The sequence below is a fragment of the Terrapene carolina genome, unplaced genomic scaffold, assembly GCF_002925995.2.
Source record: "Terrapene carolina triunguis isolate 2854851 unplaced genomic scaffold, T_m_triunguis-2.0 Scaffold33723, whole genome shotgun sequence".
Lineage (NCBI taxonomy): Eukaryota > Metazoa > Chordata > Testudines > Emydidae > Terrapene > Terrapene triunguis.
Window position 1 is genome coordinate 6,845,654 of NW_020698074.1, and position 24,611 is coordinate 6,870,264.

General features: G+C 43.9%; 1 protein-coding gene across 2 annotated transcripts in view; it reads right to left on the reverse strand.

Moving 5' to 3' along the window:
* LOC112119106 (engulfment and cell motility protein 1) overlaps window positions 1–24,611 on the reverse strand; it is a 444,965-nt gene that overhangs the window by 311,460 nt on the left and 108,894 nt on the right. For both annotated transcript variants that reach the window (XM_026663518.1, XM_026663519.1), the window contains exon 5: window positions 9,046–9,096. In XM_026663518.1, coding sequence (XP_026519303.1) covers window positions 9,046–9,096 — 51 coding nt within the window. The remainder of the gene's footprint in view (window positions 1–9,045; window positions 9,097–24,611) is intronic.

Genomic DNA, 24,611 nt, shown 5'->3' on the forward strand with positions numbered 1-24,611 from the left:
GACCCTCCTCCATCTTCCCACAATTCTTAGTGGCAGAAGAGGAAGAATTGCTCTGTGGGATAGCTGCCCAGAGTGTACCGCTCCGAATACCATTGCGATTGCCGCAAGTGTGAACACGCTATTGTGCAGGCAGCTGACAGTGTGAACACACAACAGCAGTTTCCCTTCAGCGCTCTCTGAGTGGCGCTGTAACTGCCAGTGATGTAACTCTGCCAGTGTAGACATACCCTTAAGGAAGAGGAAGAGCGTCAGCCTGGGAAGGAGGTTGCAGAAATTCTGAATCCAGACATTCTCAAACATTAATGCACTCTGGGTGAAATCCTGACCCTACCGGCTTCGATAGCAAAACTCTCATTGATTAAGCTCTTCAGGGCAGGGACTCTTTATGTTCTTTACAATGCTTGGCACAATGGGGTCCTGGTCCACGACTGGGACTTCTAGACACTAAAGTAATACAAATAATAATAATGGCAAAACTCCCATTGACTTCAATAGGGCCAGGATTTTATTCTTCGTCTTTTACAGCAAACTTAAGAAACATATCATGAAATACAAGGTAGTGTACATATTTCAGCTTGCAATGCAGATAAATTAATCACATCATTCCCATTGGGGTAAACAAAATCAGAATGTCTAATCCCCCTAGAATAACAATGTGTACAGACCATTACGAATTAATCTAGAGTATTTTACACCAATCAAAGCAAGGAAATTCAGTGTTTAGGCTGCAACTTCATCCATAACACAACCCCATCATACTCCAGAAAACAGTGGATGATTGGACATGCTATATAATCTGCATTATATGCAAACTAAGTCCAACAAACCACATAAAGCCAATTGGCATTCTACTTCTACTAAGCAATGAAATTCAATTGAAGGCTGCATGGGCAAATGGTTACGATTTTTATAATAATACTTAGCAATTAGAACTTATATATGCAAAGCCCTGTACAAACATAATCCACAAAAGAGCTCTGTGAAGTATGTTAGGATCAGTGATAGTCATTTAAAGATAACAAACCTGTGAGAAGAGAAGATACCAGTCCAAAGCTACAAAGTGAGTCAGTGGTAAAAGTATTATAGATGTAGTGCATAGGCACGGAAAAAAATATTTAAAAAGAAGTTTGTGCGCATTCAGTAGCTACCTATTAAAATTTTAGAAAAGCACACAATCCAAGGGTTTGGTTTTAGCTTTTTTGGTTGTACTTACTATTTATAACATCACCTTGGAAACTTGAAAAATGAAACTTATCCTAAAATAGCTTCTCCCTTCATCACATGCAGAAAAACACACCAAAGTAGCTCATTATTTGCTATTACAGGGTTATATAGGACTGCTGATTAGGTTTTTTTAAATATTTAATTCATAATTAAAAGATACCAATGATTACAAACTTGGGCTCTAACGAGTAGCCCCAGTAAAGTTAAGTTTAGTGTTTGCAAGATCAGGGCCTCAGGGTCTGATCCCCAGCCCTTTCCTCATTGAGGACGTTAGGCCTATATGTGTACGATAATATGGTCTAAACACTCCAAGGGGAAGAATATGCAGCTGGATCAAGTGGTTGTATACCATGTTATTGTGTATAAACATATATCAAGTAATGTCTTTTATGAAAACTTGCGATGTTCTGACCTTGATGGTCACCAGGAGATGGATACACAGTTTACGCTTATAAACATATGCATGTACATATGTGTAGAACATTTAGGGTGACCAGACAGCAAATGTGAAAAATCTGGACAGGGGGTGGGGTGGGGGGGTAATCGGAGACTATATAAGAAAAAGACCCAAAAATCGGGACTGTCCCTATAAAATCGGGACATCTGGTCACCCTAAGAACATTTTAATTGTAATCATGGTGCAACTACAGTTCCACCTCACACTAGCCAGGGGAAGCAATCAGGCAGGAAGGGGCACCTCCCAGGCTAACTGTTTACATGAAAATAACTCCAAGCACTTAGCATTGTACAACCAAGGGAAAGGCAATGATGGACCATTAAAGTTAATGGAAAGACACAGAAACTGAAAAGAAAACCCCAGTCTTGGGCCTTGGCTACACTTGCGAGTTACAGCACAATAAAGGAGCCCCGGGCGCACTAGCTCACGCCCCATCCACACTGGCAAGGCACGTAGAGCGCTCTGACTCCGCGGCTACAGTGCTGCTAGTACTGCACCTTGGCGAGTGGAATAACGTTTGCTGCGCCGCACCGCCAGTGTGAACAAGGTGTTGCATTACTGCACTGTGATCAGCCTCTGGAAACGTCCCATAATCCCCTTAAGTAAAGTGGCCACTCTTGTTATTGTTGTGTAATCGGCTGCAGGAATGCGGAAATGCCGTTTGAAAGCTCTATTTTGGAGAAGCCAGCTGCTTATCAGCTCCAAAGAAAAAGCAAACATTTACTGTTTGCTCTGAGTGAGAGAGAGAGAGGCGGGTGGGGGGGAAGGGGGGGTCTGAACTTACAAGACAGCATGCTGACACACTCTCAGCACCCCAAAAACCCACTCTCTCTACCCCCACATACACACAACACACTCGCTGTCACACTCCACCCCCCCCCATTTGAAAAGCACGTTGCAGTCACTTGCATGCTGGGAAAGCTGCCCATAATGCACCGCTCCCAATGCCGCTGCAAGTGCCGCAAATGTGGCCACGCCAGTGTGCTTGAAGCTGTCAGTGTGGACAGACTACAAAGCTTTCCCTACTGCGCTCTATGAAGGTGGGTTTAACTCACGGCACTCTACATCTGCAAGTGTAGCCATGCCCTTGGAAAACTAAGGAAAGAGGCAGTTTCCCTCCTCTGTATCCATAGTCCCAGAGAAAGAAAAAAAATGGCAAACCCTGTTAAAAGAGAAGGGGTTTATTATGTGAGAAGGCTACCCAGAAACAGAGGGCCAGCAGCTAAGCAGGGTATTGTCCATGAAACACTAGATACCACTACGACAGAGGGCACACTGGAAAACTATTAAGAGGCAATGGGTAACTTGTATTAGGCCTGGTCTACACTAACACCCCAATTCGATCTAAGGTACGCAACTTCAGCTACGTGAATAACGTAGCTGAAGTCGACATACCTTAGTTCGAATTTACCGCGGTTCAGACGCGGTCCACACGCGGCAGGCAGGCTCCCCCGTCGACTCCGCGGTACTCCTCTCGCTGAGGTGGAGTACCGCAGTCGACGGCGAGCACTTCCTGGTTCGAATTATCGCGTCCAGACCAGACGCGATAAATCGAACCCGGAAGTTCGATTGCCAGCCGTCGAACTACCGCGGTAGTGTAGACATACCCTTAGAGAAGGGAATTTAGCTTATATAGAAGTGTGAAGACTGAGATTGCGGCTTTATGGTTACAGTCTGTGTAACTTGTGTTTGCTTTTTGACTTTTTGTTTAGTTTTACTCCAAGCAGGTCTCTGTTGTGCAGTCTTGGTGGAGTGTGCAGCCCCAAGTGGACTGATAACTGGGGGCAAGCTTCACTCCTTTAGGGTGATGAACCAGAAGGGAAAAGTCCGAGTGTCTGGTAGTTAAGAATTTAAGGGAAAGATTTGGGAAGACTCAGGACCAGAAGAGCTATGGAGTAACTAGGTGGGTGGAAGCCATGGGGAGACCTTTATGTCTGTAGGCTGGCTACCCATGTCAGAGCTCTGAGCCATAGTTGCACAGCATTAAGGCACCCAAAGTTACAGGGCAGGTGATGGGTCTGGGTGAACCCCAAAACATCACAACATGATTTTCGAAGACATTCATGAAAAAAAATGTGTTTGTCTTTGTAGAAATGTTCACAGAAAAGGACAATTTTTGTAAGTACTTGTGGGCACATGTATTTTCACAATGATACTTGTGCAAACATGTATTTGCATGAGTATTCATGCTGGAAATGTTAATGCAGGCATCCTGAAAGCTATTTGCGGGTTCAGGAGTCATCCAGTCAGGTAGTCAAAAAAACAACCTCATGTGACAAAGGTGGCTAATCCCACATCACAAATAGCATATTATTAAAAGCTAGAACACGGATCAGTAATTATGGTACAGTTCACAAGCAAACCATATGTTTGTATAAGCCATTAGTTGAATCATTTTGAACAAGATAATACACAGATGTCCAATGCTGTTTGTGAATAATTAATTAACTGATACAGGGACTAGTCACTTAATTTGTGTGCTGCTAATATTTTACCTACCTCTAGTAAAGAACAGTCACTAGAATAAGGGTTTGCAGGATCTGGTGTATAAAATATATGCATGAATGTTCACAAACAGTAGCAGATGCCATTCTGCTTACTGCATGGGAGGACAGACAACTGTGCTTTAGGAATATTTTCACACTATACAATGATTATAACTAAGTTATCCATCTACACACCCATCACTAGAACAAAAAAATCCCAGAATGGGCAATCCCAGACAAACTGACGTTTCACTCTCATATAAATCCATATAAAAAGATACATGCTGGATAAGATACATAAGTTAATTCCATAGAAACGTAACTGGGCACAGGGGGGAAATGTGTCATGTAAAATGACAAAAATACTATATAGTGCATACCGAGATAGTGAGGAAGATAATAGGAGAGTCAAGATAAATAGGAAAGATAGAAAGATGAGAGCCAAGATAATATGACAGAAATTCAATCTATGCTCAAGTAACCTAGGAGACCGAGTGTGTGAGTGTTTCAAAGAGGCGGCAAGGGGAAGCATTGTTTAGGGAAAAAACAGTCCTCAGAGAATCACATGAGACATGAACTTTGCAAACAGATCTGAAGAAACAAAGAGACAGGTCAAATTCCCAACAGGTCTGACAATTCACATTCACAAAGTTCCAACTCAGTGAAATTGCAAATAGGCAAGTCATAAATCTCTAAAGGAGATGGTTTATAAGGGATTTAGCAATGTGCCAGTAATTACTGCATTGCAAAAGTGATGCTATAATGATTTAGAGAAAAGAAGCCAAAGTCTAAAAAAGAACAAGTAATCTAAATCTGTGATAATTAAAAGAAAAAACACTATACTTGTACTTAGGGTTTCAGATTTAATTTAGAAAAAAAAAAAAAAAACCCTCACTGTCCCATTTTCAAGTGTTTCTGGCTGTAGGGGATAAAAATCAGAAACTCAAACCTGGAAGTGAAAGCATTGTGTAAGGGTGGGCATTTGCCCATGGAAATGGAGGTTACTTACCTGTAACTTCGAGATGTGTGATCCGTATCTGTATTCCACACATGGATACGCATGAGCACCATGTGCCTGAGTCCAGAATTTATTTCAAGCAATGTCCATTGGTCTACACACGTTATAGCTTTCTTCATGCTCCCAACTGACAGCATAAAGGGTGGTGCTGGCCAACATCTCTCCAGTTTCCCATTCTTACTGCAGTGTACCCAATCCACAGCAGAGGGGACAGAGGGTGGGTAGTGGAAGACAGATAGGGACCACACATCTCAAAGAACTTCCAGTTACAGATAAGTTGTGATGTGTATTCCGGATGTAAGAAATTAACAAGGAGTAGTCAAACTGGGGATGGGTTCAGTGAAACAGAAGTGATAGCTGACGGTAGCACTGCTGTCCCCACAGCCGTATCCACAGTTGAGACTGTACCATGATATAATGTCTCATGAAGGTATGCAAAGAGCTCCATGTAGCTGCCCTACATATTCTAGTCTGAGTATGTCTCTCAGAGATGCAGCTGAAGTAGCTTCCCCCCCTGGTGGAATGAGCCTTTATCCTTTTAGGGATGGTTGGGAGGATGCCAACTAGTTGGTAACAAAAGGTGATGCAACCCAAGATCCATTTAGAAAATCTCTGTGCAGATATATATTGACCTCTTGATCATTCTGCTATGGAAACAAATAGTTTAGGTGTCTTCTAACCTCCTTTGTTCTTTGCAGATAAAAGGCCAAAGCCCTCTGGAAGTCCAGAGAATGCAGTCTTCTTTCTTCTTCCAAGGCATGTGGTTTAGGAAAAAAATACAAGTAATTGGATGACCTGACTCATATGATATACAAAAACTACCTTGGATATGAGTCTGGCATGGAGGTGTAGTGAGACCTTTTCTTTATAGAAGGTGGGCCAACCATAAGTACTCCCAGTTCACTGACTCTTCTTGCCGATGTTATAGCTATCAGAAAGGCCACGTCCATGCACAGACGTGTCATAGAGCATGTAGTCAGCGACTAGAAGGGAGTCTTAGTGAAAGATGATAGAACAAAATTGAGATCCCACTGAGATACAAACTTCACCACTGGTGGAAAGGTTCTGAGAATGCCCTTCAAAAATATAGTTGTGACAGGGTGTGTCAAGATCGTACAGTTATCCACTGGAGGATGGAAAGTGCTGATTGCTGCTAAATGAACCTGCGGGGAACTGAACGCAAGATCCAAAGACTTATGGGTAAGTAAATACTCTAAGATATCAGGGATTCCAGCGGAGTCCAGAGATAAATTGTGTTTATGAGCCCAAGTGGAGAAACACTTCCATTTAGCTGAGTAACAGCTTCTTGGCCAGTTCACAGTGCCCCAAGGTCAAACATATTTAAAGAATGTTCTCTTAAATAGGGGCTTCTTAAATGTTTTCATGGAATGACCACATCCTAAATTCAGCCTTGTGGACTTGCATCTCACCCTGCCTATCCACTATTAAATGGCTGACTTCCCTTTCCATTTACAATAGCATGCCATTCTGGTGACAGCTAATAATTCCATAACGGTAAAGCAAGTTTATGAAAGCATTAGTGTATTTTTAGCTGTATGTAGCATAAGGGTTTTGTCCATTCTGCAGAATTACACAGCTTACAATTTGCTTTACACAGTGTCTCATCCACATGTTCTGTTGTTCTCAGCTGGAAACAAGAAGGAAGGACAGATATGTGGCTAGCCAGTTTCCCGGGGCAAACAACATGGGCTCAGTGGGTCCCGAGCCCACAGACTGGAAACCTCTGCTCTATCTATCTTCGGTACTTATTATTGTAGTACCTAGAGAACAAAGATTTTCTTCTAGCATGCGTACATGGAAAGCACCATTAATCTGTAAATTTTGAAGACTACAAAAATGCCATTCATTAGCAACACCCCAATCCTTTAAAAAGGTCCTCCAAACCACAGCCACAGTTATAAAAAAATGGAAACATTTGAGTATAAAACACTGGAATTGGGTTAAAAAAAAAAAAGTGAATGCTGGAAACTAGAAGGTACCATGGCTCCAACATGGAGTTGATGGCATGGGTACTTTTTGAGGAATTATGTAGGCAGTTTGTGTGGTACTCTTTGCTGACACATCAACACAGATTTTGCTTGGTTTTATGGGATTACAATTTTAGGCAACAGGGATGTCAGGTCCCCCTTTTCAGTGGGATCGATGTGGATTGGTGCTTGATTCCCCGAAAACCACAGAGATTTGGAGGTGTTGAGGAAGTCCCCACCTCGCCTCTTCCTGAGGCATCCCAGGAAAGGGGGTTAGATTTACTGAGAAGCCTGAGCCATCTATGAGACCAGGTAGCTTCCTAAGTATTAGGTTGTCCTGGGTTGCAGGCCATGATACAGCTTGGAAGTAATACAGGCTCTGAGAGGGCCTTGCTCTTAAACTGTTGTTAAGCTTTGGGAATGTGATACTCTGGAATTGAGCATGAAAAAAAGAAGGCATGTGACAGAGGGAGTACCTATTGCCTTCTCCCTTTTTACTGCTGCTGGACAGGTCACCTTGTGAGAGGTTATGTTCTCATGGAACAAATAAAGTTCCATCCGCTTGCCCCAAAATTCCAGATGTCTATCTGTGTCCTTCAATTCCCTATTTCTACCCCAACATATCTGCAACTTTGCTATTTGCATGCCCAGTGTCTGGTAACTGCAAACATCAAGTTGGGTGGGGTGGGTGTGAACAGAGAGGTCTGCATGACTTGGTGAATTATCAATACGATACGGAGCTTTTCATTTCTTTATTACAGCTTAGAATCCAGACTAGATTTCCCTTACCTGAAAGTTACTAAGCGGTTCAGTGGCCTATGTGAAATAAATTAATGGTCTCGGACCAGGTCCTAATAGACAGGGTTCACATCACAAAGCTTCCTCTGTAACTGGCACCCCTTTTGGCAGCCACATCAGAAGCCAAAGATTGAATGGGCAGGACCTTTTTCATCCCTAGATTTGATCCCGTCAGAACATAGTTGCGGTTGTTTAAAGGAGTTGCTTTGCCTGGGGACTGAAATTTCCAGAATACTGCATTGCATCTGCCGTGGCTACCATGACCAGACAAACTCAGGTAAGCTGTTTTGGCAAGATAGTGCATTGGTGATGCAGGATGGAGAGAGTTCTATTGCTGATACCCATACTGCAGATAAACAGAGGCTTTCAATATGTGGCAGTATAGCTGAGAGCCCAGAAATGGGGCATGATGAGGATCTAGTGGGTCCCACCCACCAGCTGAGAGGGAGTGGGATAAAAAATGCAAAATTTCATGGTCACTAGAAACCTGGAGAGGAGATAAGAAGGAGCAGTTCACTCAGTCCTCCTCTCTCTCCCCCTTCTGTCATCCCGACCCTACCACATGCCTTTAACCCAAAGATAGTAGAGCTCTCCCCATCCTGTCTTCCATCCTCCCTCCCAGCTCTGAACTCTGGAGCAGAGACAGTTTCTCTGATGGAGGCATTGGTGCCACCTTAACAGATTGGAAGCTGTGCCACCTTGGAGATGAGTGCTGTGCAAATGGGGGGGGGGGGGGGGGAGGAGGGGAGGGAGAAGAGAGATTAGACAGAAGTACCCAGCAGCACCAACCCTAATCCACAAGCCCCACACCCAGCAATACCAGCCCTCCTCCAAATGAGTGAAAACCCTACAAATCCCACAATCCTTTGTAGTTGGATACAGTAGATGATGGGCAACATTTTACACCATTGTGAAAGTCACAGACCCCAAAAAATAGAGAACCACTAATTCTCAGTCCCTTCCACGAGCTTCCAAATTCACTACAAGAAAAAAATTCATAGTAATCACCTCAACCAAACCATCATTATGGGAGACTGAAAAAGTTTAAGGAGAGCGAACAGAATGGTAACTTACTGGAGAGGTTGTTAATCGAAGGATCGCTCCATTTTTAATTTCATTGCGATTCTGAAAGAGAAAATCCAAAAGGTTTTATTCCCTCTAATTATAATCAGCTCACACAAAAGGTGCAACATGCACAGGATAAAATACAACATTAAACCAGCAACAATGCTTTGTCTGTGTAAGTGGGTGAATGCCTCCCCACTGCATAGAACGGTAAAATACACAATTTCCCCCCTTTTTATGCAAGCTACCCATTGTTCAAGCAAGAAATAGAAATTATATATATATATATAGTTCATATGAATTTTTAACAGATTTGAACCATTTTAAGAATGACTTCATATATTGCAGAATTTAGCTACCATTGGCAATTTCTAAATATTTCTTTGAAATATACTATAATAGACATAAATAACTGCCAGTAATGTCTGGCTCTAATCTTGTGCTGCATAGCTGAGGAGTTTGTAAGATTGCTGAAACCTATCATTAAACATCTGCAGCATTTAAATGTTATCCCACTGGCTCTTCATTTTCTAGGACAAGAACATGCTGACAAGCCACTGGAACCAGCCACTGAGCTCTGCCACCACTATTTTGCACCCACCCTCCAACAAAGATGCTGAAGGGTTAATAAGTCAAACTGCATCACTAATGTTTGCAAATTCAAATATACCACAAGTCATTTCTCACATAGTTGGCAGAAAGAGAAGGGATAAGATATTTTCTTTTGGGTAAGCTCATATAAAATGTTAAATTAAACTAAGGCTAGGTCTACACTACAGCGGACTTCCGACCTAAGATACGCAACTTCAGCTACGTGAATACCGTAGCTGAAGTTGCGTATTTTAGGTCGGCTTACCTGGCGGTGAGGACGCGGGAAAGTCGACCGCTGCCGCGCTGCCGCCGACTCCGCTACCGCCTCTTGTCGAGGTGGATTTCCGGAGTCGACGGGAGAGCCATCAGGGATCGATTTTACCGCGTCCTCACGAGACGCGGTAAGTCGATCCCCGATAAACCGATTGCTACCCGCCGGATCGGCGGGTAGTGAAGACGTAGCCTAAGATGCCTGCAGGAAGCTAAGAATCTCGTAACAGTTTTTGAGCCAATCTCCTGTCCAACAATCCTCTTAAAAAAGATACTCTAAAAGAGATTCTAAAGCCCAAGGCTGCCTATGAAGTACTACCAAACATATAACAGCACATTTGCCTGTGTAGCACCTGACCCAAAGCTAAATTGATGTAAAAACTCCCACTGAACTTCAGTGGCCATTTGATGAGTCCCAAAGTCTCATTACTACCAGTATTTACCATGGTATTTTCTAACAAGCTTTGGGATACCTCCAGTGTAAACCCAAATTCTGTTAACACATTTATGTTTTTCTAAAAGATATGCTCTAGTTCAAACCGGAATTTTTTTTTTTTTTTGGTAAATTCTATGGCCTAAATTATCACAATGGTCACTTCTGACTTCAGAATCTGTTAATCTCTTACTTTGAGACACTGTTTTAACTTTTTAAAATGTTATATTAATTTTTTAAAATCCAGCAACACATGATTAATCAATCTAAGGTAAGGGGTAAAACAGTGATCCTGAGTTACTATAACTTCAAAATGCAACAGTTTGATTGAAAAGAATAATATTATCATTTTATCTATTTCTTTTATGAGAATACAGAGCACCAAAACGTAGAAAAGAGAAGAACATTTCAAATGACTGCAGTGTAAAGTGTTCCAAAGGTTGCTGGTTGGGGAGGGTGGACCTTTTTTACCTTTAAAAAAAAAAATTCCCCAACTCTCCCCACCCTATGCAGCTAAACAACAAAATAATATAAATAAGATGTATCCTGCTTGAAGCCAAGGTGAGTAAACTGGTCACTAAATAAGGTACAGGACATCTCTCCTGGTATTCAGAGCCATTCATGAGACTAGCTCTAGCTACATCAGAGAGATCACGTCTCCATCCACAACATAAATGCAGAACTAATTTATTCAATTTTGCTTTCCTCACAGTAATATTTTCTCTCTCTCTCTCTCTCTCTCTCACACACACACACACACGTAAATAAACATCCCTATTTCTTCTGCAGTCTTGGAAGGGGAAGGTTATGTTTGGGAGGAGAGGGGGGCAGATTATTCATGTTATTTCTAGTTCCAGACTAGGTACTTGAAAGCTACTCAGATATTATGGTGTTGGGGGCCACATAGGTTAAATAGATAGATTAGGTAAATATTTGCCTAAATAAATGTCAGCCCACATTATATAGAGTTGTACAGAAAAAAATGAACCACAATGTGTAAGAAGTGCCAGGAGTGATTTTGGTTTGACCTTCCTGCCATGTTCATTTATCTGGCTGGGTCTATATTAAGATTTTCAGACCCCCAATTCTCAATAGGCGGTGGAAGTGGTAATGTAGACAAGGCTCAGACAAGCCATCACACCTTGCTCAGAGTAGAGTACAATAACACTTTCCTATACTACAGTTTCCATCAGTGCTATCACTGTGAGCTGCTCTCATTGAGAATTAGCAGTCTATAAAATCCTTCTGTAGACAAAGGTTTAAGGGGGGAAAAAATGATGCCCTTTTATTTGAATGCATCCAAAGCATCAGTTTTCTAACACAGTAGGTTGGCGACACTTAAAAGGGGTTAGCTTCTCCCCAATCAAAAATCCAATTTTGTTTATCCATTCTATATAACGACTTGAAAAGTCTGCAAGGAAACAATCTGTAAGCACACAATTAGACCAAGAGGATTTTCTACATTAACTGCATGGTGCAGTATTCAGTATGCCAGTTAATTTCAACAACAACGTTTATAGACAGCTAATCTGCTCAGTGGTAGAGAGACTGTATCTGGGGTTCTTATTCAGGATAACAGAATGTCATTTAAACAGAACATCTTGGATTCTGGTATTCATGTTCGGAATACAAGGGTCAATGTTATTTAGGGTAGGATATGCCATTATCATCTAGGATGTAAAAAGTCAATTTGTTTTCCAAGGTATTTGGAGAGCCCTCCCACCAATCTCTGTTTCACACAGACACAGCAAATTCATAAACAACATAATCAATATGATATCCTGTGTTAGAACAATAGCTTATTCCTGGGCAGTGAGGAGCCTACTTCAGAAGAATATGCTAAAGCACTTCAATATTCTACAGCAGCCAGTCAGATTCTTTAAAACAGTCACCCGGACACTAGGCGACAGTGATGTCAGTGCCACAAATGTAGTAACTTTTCTACAAAATAATAATCTGGCAGGAGATGAAACTCTCAAGCTTCCATTTCACTTTCAAGTGTTATTTCCAATAGTACCACCAAGCATGTAAACTGTGACTCCAGCCAGCAGAAGCAGAAGCAGAAGCAACCAAAGCATGGACTGCTGTAGGGAGGGGTAAAATGGGGCCCAGCCAGGACCATCATTTCTCCCAGCACCTCCCTGGAGCTGGAACTGTGCAGGGCAGACTCATTCTACTCTGAGGCATTAGGATCCCGGTGGTAGCTCCCTCCCAGCCCACCTCCCACTAGGTCTTGGGGGTCAACTGCAGAGGCAGTAGGAGCAACTGCATAAATAACCAAAGAAGGTACCTCTGGACAAATTCCAGAGAACTTTCTACAGTTTTGACTGGATTTTCTCGTCCATCGCCATAAAAACAAAATTTGAAAAGGAGCATTTGTGGTTAATTCATTATTTGTATTGTGGTATTATCTAGGAGCTCCAGTCATGGGTCTGGACCTCATTGTGCGAGGCACTGTAAAAAAACAAAAAAAAAAAAAAAACCTTTGCTCTCTTGCCCTTCCTTTCCTTCTCTTGCATTAGTTGTGGGATTCCCTTCCCGCTCCATTCCCCTCCTCCCAAAGGTGCTGAGCACTCCACCTTCAGCTGAAGTCCATGAGTTGTGGGTGCTCAGTACCTTGCAGTATCAGGTTCTTTATTCTGTTCCCGACTTTCTATATGCCTTCTCCCCAGTTCTGTCTCCCTTTATCACCCCCACACCTCTTGTCTCCTCCTCAGTTCACCTCCTCCTCTCCCCACCGAAAAAGATTTTAAGGGCACCTGTGTCTCAGCTCTTTTCTGGCATCCTTTCATCCCCTTATCCTACTCATACTGTTTGATGGTGGTGCTCCTTGCATCTGACACCACCACTGGATTGTGCTCCATCTCAAAGCTTTGACTTTGTTTATCTTTCCGCTTCCTACTGTGCCCAAAACACAGGCACCATGGACACATCAGACTTTTGATGAAGTAATAGTGTTTGAAAAGTGGGCCCAGGAACATTAAAAGAGTCTCCTAACCATGGATAGGGACGAAGGTATATTCATTTCAATTCCAAGATGCCATCAAAACAGCCAAGCCAGCTAAGCAGAGCTTTGTGGGAAGAGCAACAAGAAAACCTACCAAGAAAGTCAAAAGTTAAATGTGTCATGTAGCGGTCCTCTCACTTTTATAATTATTATATCCACTGAAATGCATCACGATGTGACCTGCTGTAATTGGTTGGAAGGGAATGTGCTGGAGGTGGTGGTTCATTTTTAAAAAACAAAACCAAAAAACGTATTTTGGGACGGTCCGGGAGCTTTGGTTCTTGTGCTCAACATTTCATTTATTTTTAGATTCACACAAATTAGACATGGGTCTGTCTAAGATGGCTCTTTCTTAAACAATAGTTAAGCAATCCAAAAATATTTTAATCACACATTTACATCCAAAATAATTATTGTTTCTTCATTTTTGCAGTTTTTAAAAAAAACGTACTAAACTTCTTCTCTCCTTAAATGCCACAAAAGAGTTTTCATTATTAGGATTATGAGATATATTTTAGTTCCCATCTCTGTAACATTTTCTTTGTCCAAGCTGAGCACATTGCAAGTAGTAAACAAATATATACATTCAAAAATGTTAGATTTAAATTGTTTAATTCATTTTTAATAACCTATGGTATTGTTTGGCAGGAGTCATCAGGTGGTGAAGCTATACATAGTCTCAAGGTTCTTTTTCTTGGCATCTGACCACTGTTCAGTCTTTGAAGCAATGCTTGCATGGTTATGTTAATTTTGTAATTAAGTTTCTTTGGAGGTGGGGGAAAGAGCTGTTGCAAACAATAGAATTTGCTCTCTGTATTAATCTGTCTAACTAGAGAGAAATTTTTGTTGCTCCCTGGAAACCAGGCATTAATAGTTTGGCTGAAATTCCAGAGTTGCCGATTCATGATTTTGTCATGAGTCTCATGATAATTATGGTTTTCCTTAAAGCCCCAGCTCCTGGAATCAAGTGGATATGTGATGAATTCACCCTTCATTCTTAAAGAAAAAGTAAGTTTCTAGCACTCATGGCTGTGGAGAAAGCTTCAAAATGTGGCCCCAGTGCACCCTAAAGGTTCAAAACGCAGAAGGCAAATAAAAAGAACACCAAATCTATTGTCTTTACATAATGTCATGATTTTTGGTGAGCCTGACTTGTGATTTTTGAACATTTGGGGTTGGCAATACTGGATTCCTGAAAGAGGGGATTGTCTGTGTCATGTTTAACCACCTCTGTTCAAAGGCTGGTGTATACACAGAGTAAGAAAATATCCAAACTTACCATCACTGATTTATCCTCCAATAGGAAGGCCCTGACATTTGATATTGCTCGCTCAGCAGAGGGGTGACAATATTAATAGTAATAGAAGTACATTTTTAAACATGTATTTTTTAAAGATAAAAGCAGTTATTTCTGACAGATCTCTAATATGAAGGTGAGTGTGCTATGTACAGCAAAACTGTTATATTTAGAAATTCTGTAGTAGATATAGAGGTAATAGTCTATTCTATAATTGGAAAAGTATTTTTATCATTTAAAAACAGTGCCTCCTCTACAGTCTTGTTAATTCAGAGATTTGATTCAGGTAAGCTCCATAGAGTTCAGGTCATGTACAGTATCCACTTATTCTCCCAAGATAAGCAGAGGCGTAGTGAGTGCCCTCCGTACCCTCCGACCGGAGGGGGCCCCGCAAGGAAGGGGGCCCCTAAAAGTGGCAAAATAAATACCGCATTCCAGTTTCTGCATTGTAAGGGGCCCCGCCCGGACATATGTTCGGAGGGGGCCACGTTCTTTGTTGCTACGGCCCTGAAAATAAGTCATTGTGGTATTACACACACAATACAATGTTCCATTTGTGAGAATGCTCAACAGTATTTGCCAATAACTTAGTTCTACATCAGCCTAGATAAGACTCTCCTAAAACGCTACGAGACTATGGTGTCTAGGGGGAAAAAATCATTCTAGCAGACTGAATTTACAGACATTTAAATTTAGCGTATTACATTTAATGCTTTGGCCAATGTTATTGAAATCCCTGCTGATCCCTTGAACTGAGGCAGTCTCTAATGACTCTGGCCAGACTACACCTGCATTCAGTATTGGCCCAGAAAGTAGCAGAAAAATGTACACAAATTCAGAGAGGCAAAAATGATCAAGCAGCTGCAGAGAATGACTTATGAGGAAGAATTAAAAACTAAAGAAGTTGATTCTATACCTCAAATAGAACCCTGGAACCCCCATATTCACCACTGCGATATGATTATGATATGGTCGGTACAAAGTATGCCTTCTGAGGTATCATTTGAGAAGTCATGACCTGTAAAACATTACTATCTTGTTGAATTGTGTGCGCTACCATTGTATCTGAAGTTATGAAGTTTTGCTATGTGTGTGTTACTGAAATATGTTGTGGGGTTGGGAGACATCCAAAACTAGCCTTCAGACATGCCACCCTGTGGAAAAAAACGCAGAAATTGGGCTTGGTTTTGGCTTAATTGGCTTGTGAGTTGCTTGTTGGCTAGTTTTTGGCTTGTTGCTTGTTTGGCTTGTAGCTTGTGGCTTCATTTTTTGATTGGCTCCCGGCAAGCAGGGACAAGGGGGGAGAGAGTCAGGGGTGCACAGCGGGCCCACCACAGTCCCAGACTGCACACCGGGGGGGATCTAGTCACATAGAGTGTTGGATTCTTAGGGATTGGTTTGTTTTGGCCTTGTTTTGAAATGGGATTAGCTTGATTTTTGGCTTATTGTGAAAGTCGGGGTGCTTATTTACCACATGAAAGTTGGCAACTGTGCTAGCCTTTCAGTGGCAACAAATGAGCAACTAACACTGGTCAGACAGGTTTCAGAGTAGCAGCCGTGTTAGTCTGTATCCGCAAAAAGAACAGGAGTACTTGTGGCACCTTAGAGACTAACAACTTTATTTGAGCATAAGCTTTCGTGGGCTACAGCCCACTTCATTGGATGCATAGAATGGAACATATAGTAAGGAGCTATATATACACATACAGAGAACATGAAAAGGTGGAAGTTGTCCTACCAACTCTAAGAGGCTAATTAATTAAGAGAAATAACTCTTGTAGTGATAATCAAGATAGCCCATTACAGACAGTTTGACAAGAGGTGTGAGAATACTTAACATGGGGAAATAGATTCAATGTGTGTAATGTAACTGGTCAGACAGGCGTTGATGGCCCATCAAGAAGAATCCACTCTCCCAGAGACTCTTTCAGAGAAGCACTTACACAATGGGGGCTACCTAACCTCCATGTCACAGCAAGGATCTCTTTAGCACCTGGAAAGAAAGTATAAATGAGGGTCGATGACATCACCACTTGGCCTCTCTCCTCCTCCATCTCAACACCTGGAAGATCATTTGTAAGACAAAGACTTTGAACTGGGGGAGATTAATCCCAGGCTGAGAAGGAAATTCCGCCTTTGTAAGAACTGTAAACTGCCTGAAACATCCAGTGGGGTGAGAAACTGCTTGATTCAAATCTTGCTTAGTCTGTAGAATTTAGACAAATTTATTTTTATTTCTCATACAACCAACTTTGATCTCTATACCTGCTATTTATGATCACTTATTAACTACAGAAAGACAGATTTTAAGCCTGTTTTATATTTTACCTAAAACCATGTGGTTTTGGTTGAAATACTTAGGCCTGGTCTACACTAGGCATTTATGTCGACTTTAGCGCCGTTACATCGACTTAACCCTGCACCCGTCCACACCACGAGGCCATTTAGTTCGACATAGAGCTCTCTTTAAATCGATTTCTGTAATCCTCCCCAACGAGGGGAGTAGCGCTAAATTCGACATGGCCATGTCGAATTAGGCTAGGTGTGGATGGAAATCGACGCTAATAGCTCCGGGAGCTATCCCACAGTGCAACACTCTGTTGACGCTCTGGACAGCAGTCCGAGCTCGGATGCTCTGACCAGCCACACCCCGGGAAAATTTGAATTCCTTTTCCTGTCTGGGCAGTTTGAATCGCAGTTTCTGTTTGGACACCGTGGCGAGCTCAGCAGCAGTGGCAAAGATGCAGAGCTCTCCAGCAGAGATGGCCGTGCAATCCCAGACTAGAAAGAGGGCCCCAGCATGGACTGATCGGGAAGTCTTGGATCTCATCGCTGTGTGGGGAGATGAGTCCGTGCTTGCCGAGCTGCGCTCCAAAAGACGGAATGCAAAGATCTACGAGAAGATCTCTAAAGCCATGGCAGAGAGAGGATACAGCCGGGATGCAACGCAGTGCCGCGTGAAAATCAAGGAGCTGAGACAAGGCTACCAGAAGACCAAAGAGGCAAACGGACACTCCGGAGCCCAGCCCCACACATCCCGTTTCTACGAGGCACTGCATTCTATCCTAGGTGCGGCCGCCACCACTACCCCACCACTGACCGTGGACTCTGAGGATGGGATATTGTCCGCGGCCGGTTCCTCCGACATGTTAGCTGACGGGGAAGATGAGGAAGGAGATGAAGAGGACGATGCAGTCGACAGCGCTTACCACGCTGATTTCCCCGACAGCCAGGAGCTCTTCATCACCCTCACAGAGATCCCCTACCAATCGTCCCCCGCCGTTACCCCAGACACAGATTCAGGGGAAGGATCAAGCAGTAAGTGTTTTAAATATCTTAACATTTATTTATAACAGAACTTGCATATTTTAAATATTAACAATAGCTAAAGTGCTTTCAAGTATGTAAACTTTTATTTATAACAGAACAGGAAGATTTGAAATATTAACAATGGGTAAAGTGCTTCTAAACATGTAAACAGGAAAGTACAACAAAACGGGAATCTGAACAAAGGGTATCATGATTATTGTGTCTTTGGCCGCTTCAATGTATAGTCCGAACCATTTTAAGAAAATTCAACAATGTCCGCTTCATGATTACACTGCCCAAAACGCTCCACTCTTTTGTCCCTCCAAGGGCACCTAACCCAAAAACTGGTCGATGTGTCCGGGGATAGAGGCGAGATCCCCCGGGGAGAACTCTTCATAGGCCTCCTGCAGGTGTCTTTCCAGCCTAATTATCAGGTTCTTTGGCAGGGAGAGCTTATTAGGCCCCCCGTGGTAAGAAACGTTTCCCTGCCACAACGCCAGCAGGTATTCGGGGATCATGGCCTTGCACAGCATAGCAGCAAATGGCCCCGGTTTCTGCAGGCTGTCACGAAGCATCCTCTCCTTCTGGCTCTCCGAGACCCTCAGGAGGGTGATGTCTGGCATGATGCCCTGCTTTGAATTAGGTAGGGGAAAGTTAGTATTGGGACTGCTTGCCCGTTCCTTTACAGAACTGCAACCGCCGGTTTACAGCCACGCGGTTTACAGCCGCGAGGGGCTGGGACAGGGGCAGAGTTCATGCTTGCAGGATTGCTGCCAGCAGAGACTCGCATTGCTTTCTATGTGAAAGGAGGCCAGTGCCACTCTTAAAGTTTTAAGCAGCCACAAGTCTACGGCTTACCATGTTTGCCAGCTAGACAAAGTCCGGTGTCCTGCCCCGCTCCTCAGCTCGCCACAGCAAGACCGCAGGCACTGTAGGCGAGGGCCGAAAATTCGACCTTGTCCTTAGTGCGCGTGTGATAGGTGCTCTGCATGGTCTTGTTCACAGAGAAAGACTATGTTCTCTGTTCACAGATACATTGATCTGTCTCAGGAATTCACTCCCTTTTTCCAATTCCCACAGCCACATCTGCCCAGAGGCTAGCGCACATTAGGAGGAGGAAGAAGAGGACACGGGAAGACATGTTTGCTGAACTAATGGGATGCTCCCGAGCACAGGCAGCCCAGCAGATACAGTGGAGGGAGAACTTGTCCCAAATGCACCGGGCAAACATGGAACGGGAGGAGAGGTGGCGACAGGAGGACCAGCAGGCGACTCAAACGCTGCTTGGACTAATGAGGGAGCAAACGGACACGCTCCGCCGCCTTGTGGATGTTCTGCAGGACCGGAGGCAGGAGGAGAGAGCCCCGCTGCAGTCTCTCTCTAACCGCCCTGCCCCGCCACCAAGTCCCATACCCCCCTCACCCAAAGTCCAAACACGGAGGGGCGGCAGGGGCCGTGAAAACTTTCACTCCACCCCAGCGGACAGCTATAGCACTAGAAGGCTCTCATTCCCCAAAATCTGAAAAGTCCTTTCCTACTCGCCTCACACAAGACCCCGTCCAAGTTTCACCCCCCCGTTCCATGTGTGGTTGTTAATAAAAAATACGTTTCTGTTCATTACTGTTTCCATCCTCTTCTTTTGGAGGAGAGTCTGTCTGGGGGGGGGAAGGGGCTTGGTAATTAGACAGGACAGTCACCTTTAGCAGGGGGCAGGCCCAGCAGCAGGGCACATACACAGTGCAGTGACTAGTTACCCTGGTCAGTCTGGGAGGTGGCTTTCATGTTCTGTGGGGGGGGGGGGCGGGGTTGCTCTGTGACTTTGTGGCGGGGGAGGGCAGTTTAGAAGCATCATTAGCATCACAACACTAAACCCAGGTTTAAAACATTCCCGCGAAAACAGTAATGAAGACAACGGTGTTCATTAGCAAAACAGAACAGATTTTATTTTTTGGGAAGGGGGTGAAGGGGGTAACTGGGTAAAGAAACGGGGGCAAGTTCAGCCTCTGTGTCCACAAACTTAAAAGTCACTGGGTACCCTGCTCAGTCTTGAAACTGGCTTTCAAAGCCTCCCGGATGCACAGCGCGTCCCGCTGGGATCTTCTAATCGCCCGGCTGTCTGGCTGGGCGTAATCAGCAGCCAGGCTATTTGCCTCAACCTCCCACCCCGCCATAAAGGTCTCCCCCTTGCTCTCACAGAGATTGTGGAGCACGCAGCAAGCAGCTATAACGATGGGGATATTGGTTTCGCTGAGATCACAGCGAGTCAGTAAGCTTCTCCATCTCCCCTTGAGACGGCCAAAAGCACACTCTACCACCATTCTGCACTTACTCAGCCGGTAGTTGAAGAGTTCTTTTTCACTGTCCAGGGCGCCAGTATAGGGCTTCATGAGCCAGGGCATTAGCGGGTAGGCTGGGTCCCCGAGGATCACTGTAGGCATCTCCACATCCCCAACAGTTATCTTGTGGTCCGGGAAGTAAATACCAGTCAGGGCTGCTCGCATGCGGGTGTCCTTGCGCTTCAGGGCAGGGGACAGCAACTCACAAAGTTCCAGGAAAGTCCCCTTCCGCATGCGAAAGTTTCGCAGCCACTGGGATTCATCCCAGACCTGAAGCACTATGCGGTCCCACCAGTCCGTGCTTGTTTCCCGGGCCCAGAATCGCCGTTCAACAAAATCCACATGCCCCATTGCAAACGTGATGTCCTCGGCGCTGGGTGTCGTGGTTTCTGACAGGCGTGTGCTACTCTCGGAGTTCAGGTCCTCACTCCGCTGCCGTAGCCTCCTCGCTAGATTTCTCTCTATCTGCCTCTGTGAAAGGTGCATGATGAGCTGCGAGGCGTTGACAACGGTCACAACTGCAGCGATGGTCGCAGCGGGATCCATGCTCGCGGTGCTGTGGCGTCCGCGCTGTCACTGACCAGAAAAGTGCGCGAACTGATTTCCCGCCGGCGCTTTCAAGGAGGGAGGGAGGGCGGGAGTGACGATTGGATGACGACAGTTACCCAAAAGCACCCTCGAGACATTTTTTTCCCCCAGAAGGCATTGGGGGCTCGACCCAGAATTCCAATGGGCAGCGGGGACTGCAGGAACTGTGGGATAGCTGCCCACAGTGCACTGCTTCTAATGTCGACGCTTTCCCTGGTAGTGTGGACTGACAAAGTCGAATTACTGTCCTTAGTGTGGACACACACGTTCGACTTTCTAATATCGATTGCACATATTCGATTTAACTAAAATCGAACTACTCTCGTAGTGTAGACATACCCTTAGAGAATCGCAGCTCAGGTTAACAAGGGCTGTTGCATGACCACTACCCTTTGTTGGCGTGGCAAACTAATTAATGAGCTTGCAATGTCCAAGGCCATTTTGAGCAGTGTAGGACGGTATATTCCTGAGGTGCAAGGCTGGTGCCTCTCTCTGTATAATTCATGTGGGTTTAGAGAGCATTCATGCAATCTAGCTGGGTGTAGGTCTCCACATGCTGATGGCTGAGTGATCTAAGCACCTGGAGAAGTTTGCTGCTTATCACTGGCATAGCATTGAGAGAGACAACCCGGGCTGGAGAGTTAAGGGGGCACAGTGGTCCCATTGTTCCAGATTGTAACCGGGGGTCCTGGCACATATATATTCAGCGTCTAAGGCATCATGCATAACATTAGCACCATATAGATGATGATAATAAACAACTAAGTAGAGAACAAAACTGTATCAAATATTTTAAAAGATGCAAACACCAAGGAGAATGGGTTGTTTTTTAAGGTGGTACAAGAAAGCATTATAAATAGGCATGATGGAAATTATGATTATTTTTTTAAGGAAAATTTAGGGTGAACAAAAAAATTCTAAGAAGTGATCTCTCAAACTGCAGAATAGTCTGGCAAAGGAAGTAGTGAAAACCCCACTGCTTGAGCCATAGACTGGACAAAGCACTAGACAGTATACACCAGGGAGTATATTACAGGGAATAATGCTGAAATGGCAGGGGAAAGAACTAGATAACCTACCAAGTTACTTCCATCTCTAACTTCCATGCTGTCTCACACTTTCATATTATCTACAGATGCTAAGGAAGTGCCAGGCTAAGCACTAAATCAGAAACCCCTGCTATTCAGCATGTTTGCTTACAACCCAGAGGAAAGAGATTAATACTGAAATGAAAGACTAAAAACTACAAAAGGTTCGTTTCTTGTTCTATCTTTTACATAACCTCCCACACACAGCGCTTACAGTGGTATGGTGGAATTTCACCAGAAAATACAATTACAGGTTCTATTCAGAGAAAAATAGGTCAGGAGCAAAGACACCTTTCAGACAGACTGAATACTGGTTACTTAACTATACTCCCGTTCACAAACAATAAGAACATTCCATCTGTAAATGGAGCAAGGGGCTGGGTGGGGGAGGATGAAAAGCCAGGTGAGGACTGCACCATTTGCAAAACAATACAGAAGTAAAACGTTCTCAAAATAAATGGTGAGAAGCAATGCCTACTCCATTTTCAAATGAAAATGAACTGTAGGAGGCATGAAAGGGGAAAAAAAAGAAAAGTGGGGCGTCTTCACAAGTTTCAGACATAAAAGTTTAAAAGCAATGAAAATATGACTGAATAAGAATTGACTGTACTCAACATGAATGAATGAAAGTTCCCTGCATTTAAAGACAATATGAAAGTTACATCAGCTTCATCAATATGTGTTGAGTTGTAGTCACTAGCCAGAAGGCCATGCAGCACATTAATGACTGCAGATTAACCACTTTTTCCTCCACTTTTATGATTGTCTACAAGTTTGCACCAATTGAGTTACACTGGTGCAAACTCATGGGTAGACAATCATAAAAAAAAGTCATTTGAAGAATGACTTGCTTTGGTTTAGTTTATACCTGCTACTAATCAATTTAAATTAAACCCAAATAAAATCATCAAACTCAGAATGTATTTTCACAGCCTTACTGCACAAGTTTAACTAAAGGTATATCTTCAGTGCAGCGTTAGCCCAGGGAATAGGCAACTAGGTCTGAGCACCCAAGATAACCTAGCCCAGATGTGAGCAGCCACAGTGCAAAGCCCTACTCAACTCACTGTGTTTTCATTAAAAAGCAACAGAGGGTCCTGTGGCACCTTTAAGACTAACAGAAGTATTGGGAGCATAAGCTTTCGTGGGTAAGAACCTCACTTCTTCAGATGCAAGTGTTTTCATTGATGCTGTACTTACCTGTGTATGTTGCTAGGACTTTGGGAGCATATCCCATGTTTTTTTGTGCTGCAGTAAGCTGGGCCATTCTATGGGTATGTTGGCCCTGCAACTGGGAGCATGCCACCAGGCCCGGGCAGACAAATGCACTAGCTCTGCTCGATCTAACATGCTAAAAATAAAGAACAAAACTGCCATGCTGGGTCAGACCAATGGTCCATCTAGTCCAGTATCCTGTCTGAGACAGTGGCCAGGTTCCAGAACTTCAGGGAAGCATACAGAACAGGACAGTTGGAGTGATCCATGCACGTCTTCCCCTCCTGGCTTCTGGCAGTCAGAGGTTTAGGGTCACCTGAGCATAGGGTTATGTTCTTGACCATGTTGGCTAGAAGCCATTGATGGACCTATCCTCCAGAAACTTATCTAGGTTTTTTTTTTAACCCAGTTATAATTTTGGCCTTCACAAAATCCCATGGCAATGAGTCCCACAGATTAATTGTGAGTTGTGCAAAAAAAGTCCTACCTTTTGTTTGTATTTAACCCGCTGTCTAATTTCATCAGGTGACCCATGGTTTTATTATTGTGGGAAAGGGTAAATAACACTTCTCTATTCACTTTTTCCACACCATTCATTATTTTATTAACCTCTATCATATCCCCCCTTAGTCATCTCCTTTCTAAAATGAACAGCCCTCATCTTTTTAATCTCTCCTCATACTGATCAGGGGCTAGATGATGACTGGCAGTAGCGACTGAGGCAAGGTGGGTTCTGGGCTGGGGATGAGGGGCTTGGGGTGCAGGAGGGGTCTCTGAGCTGGGGCCGAGGGGCTCGGAGTGTAGGAGAGGGCTCTGAGCTGGGGCAGGGTGTTGGAGGGGGTTTAGAGGGTAGGGGTTCCCCTGGGAGGGGAGACCCAGAACGAGGGGGTACTGTGGTGGGCAGAACCCCTGGCAAAGGGCACCAGGGCCTGGGAGGGACACGGGGCCAGCGGCAGGCGAGACACCGGCCTATAGAGGGCGTTCCGGGCTGGAAAGAGCTAATTCCCGTGACGACCAGCAGAAGGCACTGCGCCGGTGAGTCTCACCTCACATCATCATTAAATATCAGTAACTGGGATTATTTTTTCCAACGTGCTTTACTTTGCCCTTATCAATGTTGAATTTCATCTCCCATTTTGTTGCACAGTCACCCTGTTTTGTGACATTCCCTTGTAAATCTTCGCAGTCAGCTTTGGACTGAATTATCTTGATTAATTTTTTATCATCTGCAAACTTTGCCACTTCACTGTTCACGCCCTTTTCCAGATCATTAATAACACCACATTGAACAGCACAAGTCCCAGTACAGTAGCTGTCTGAACACTATGGTATGGCAGGCAGAATGGGCTAGCTACCTGAGTATAAGCCCGCTTGACCCTGTAGGTCCATACACAGTGGGTTAGCCCTAGCTGCCACTCATATTACAATGTCCACACTGCTA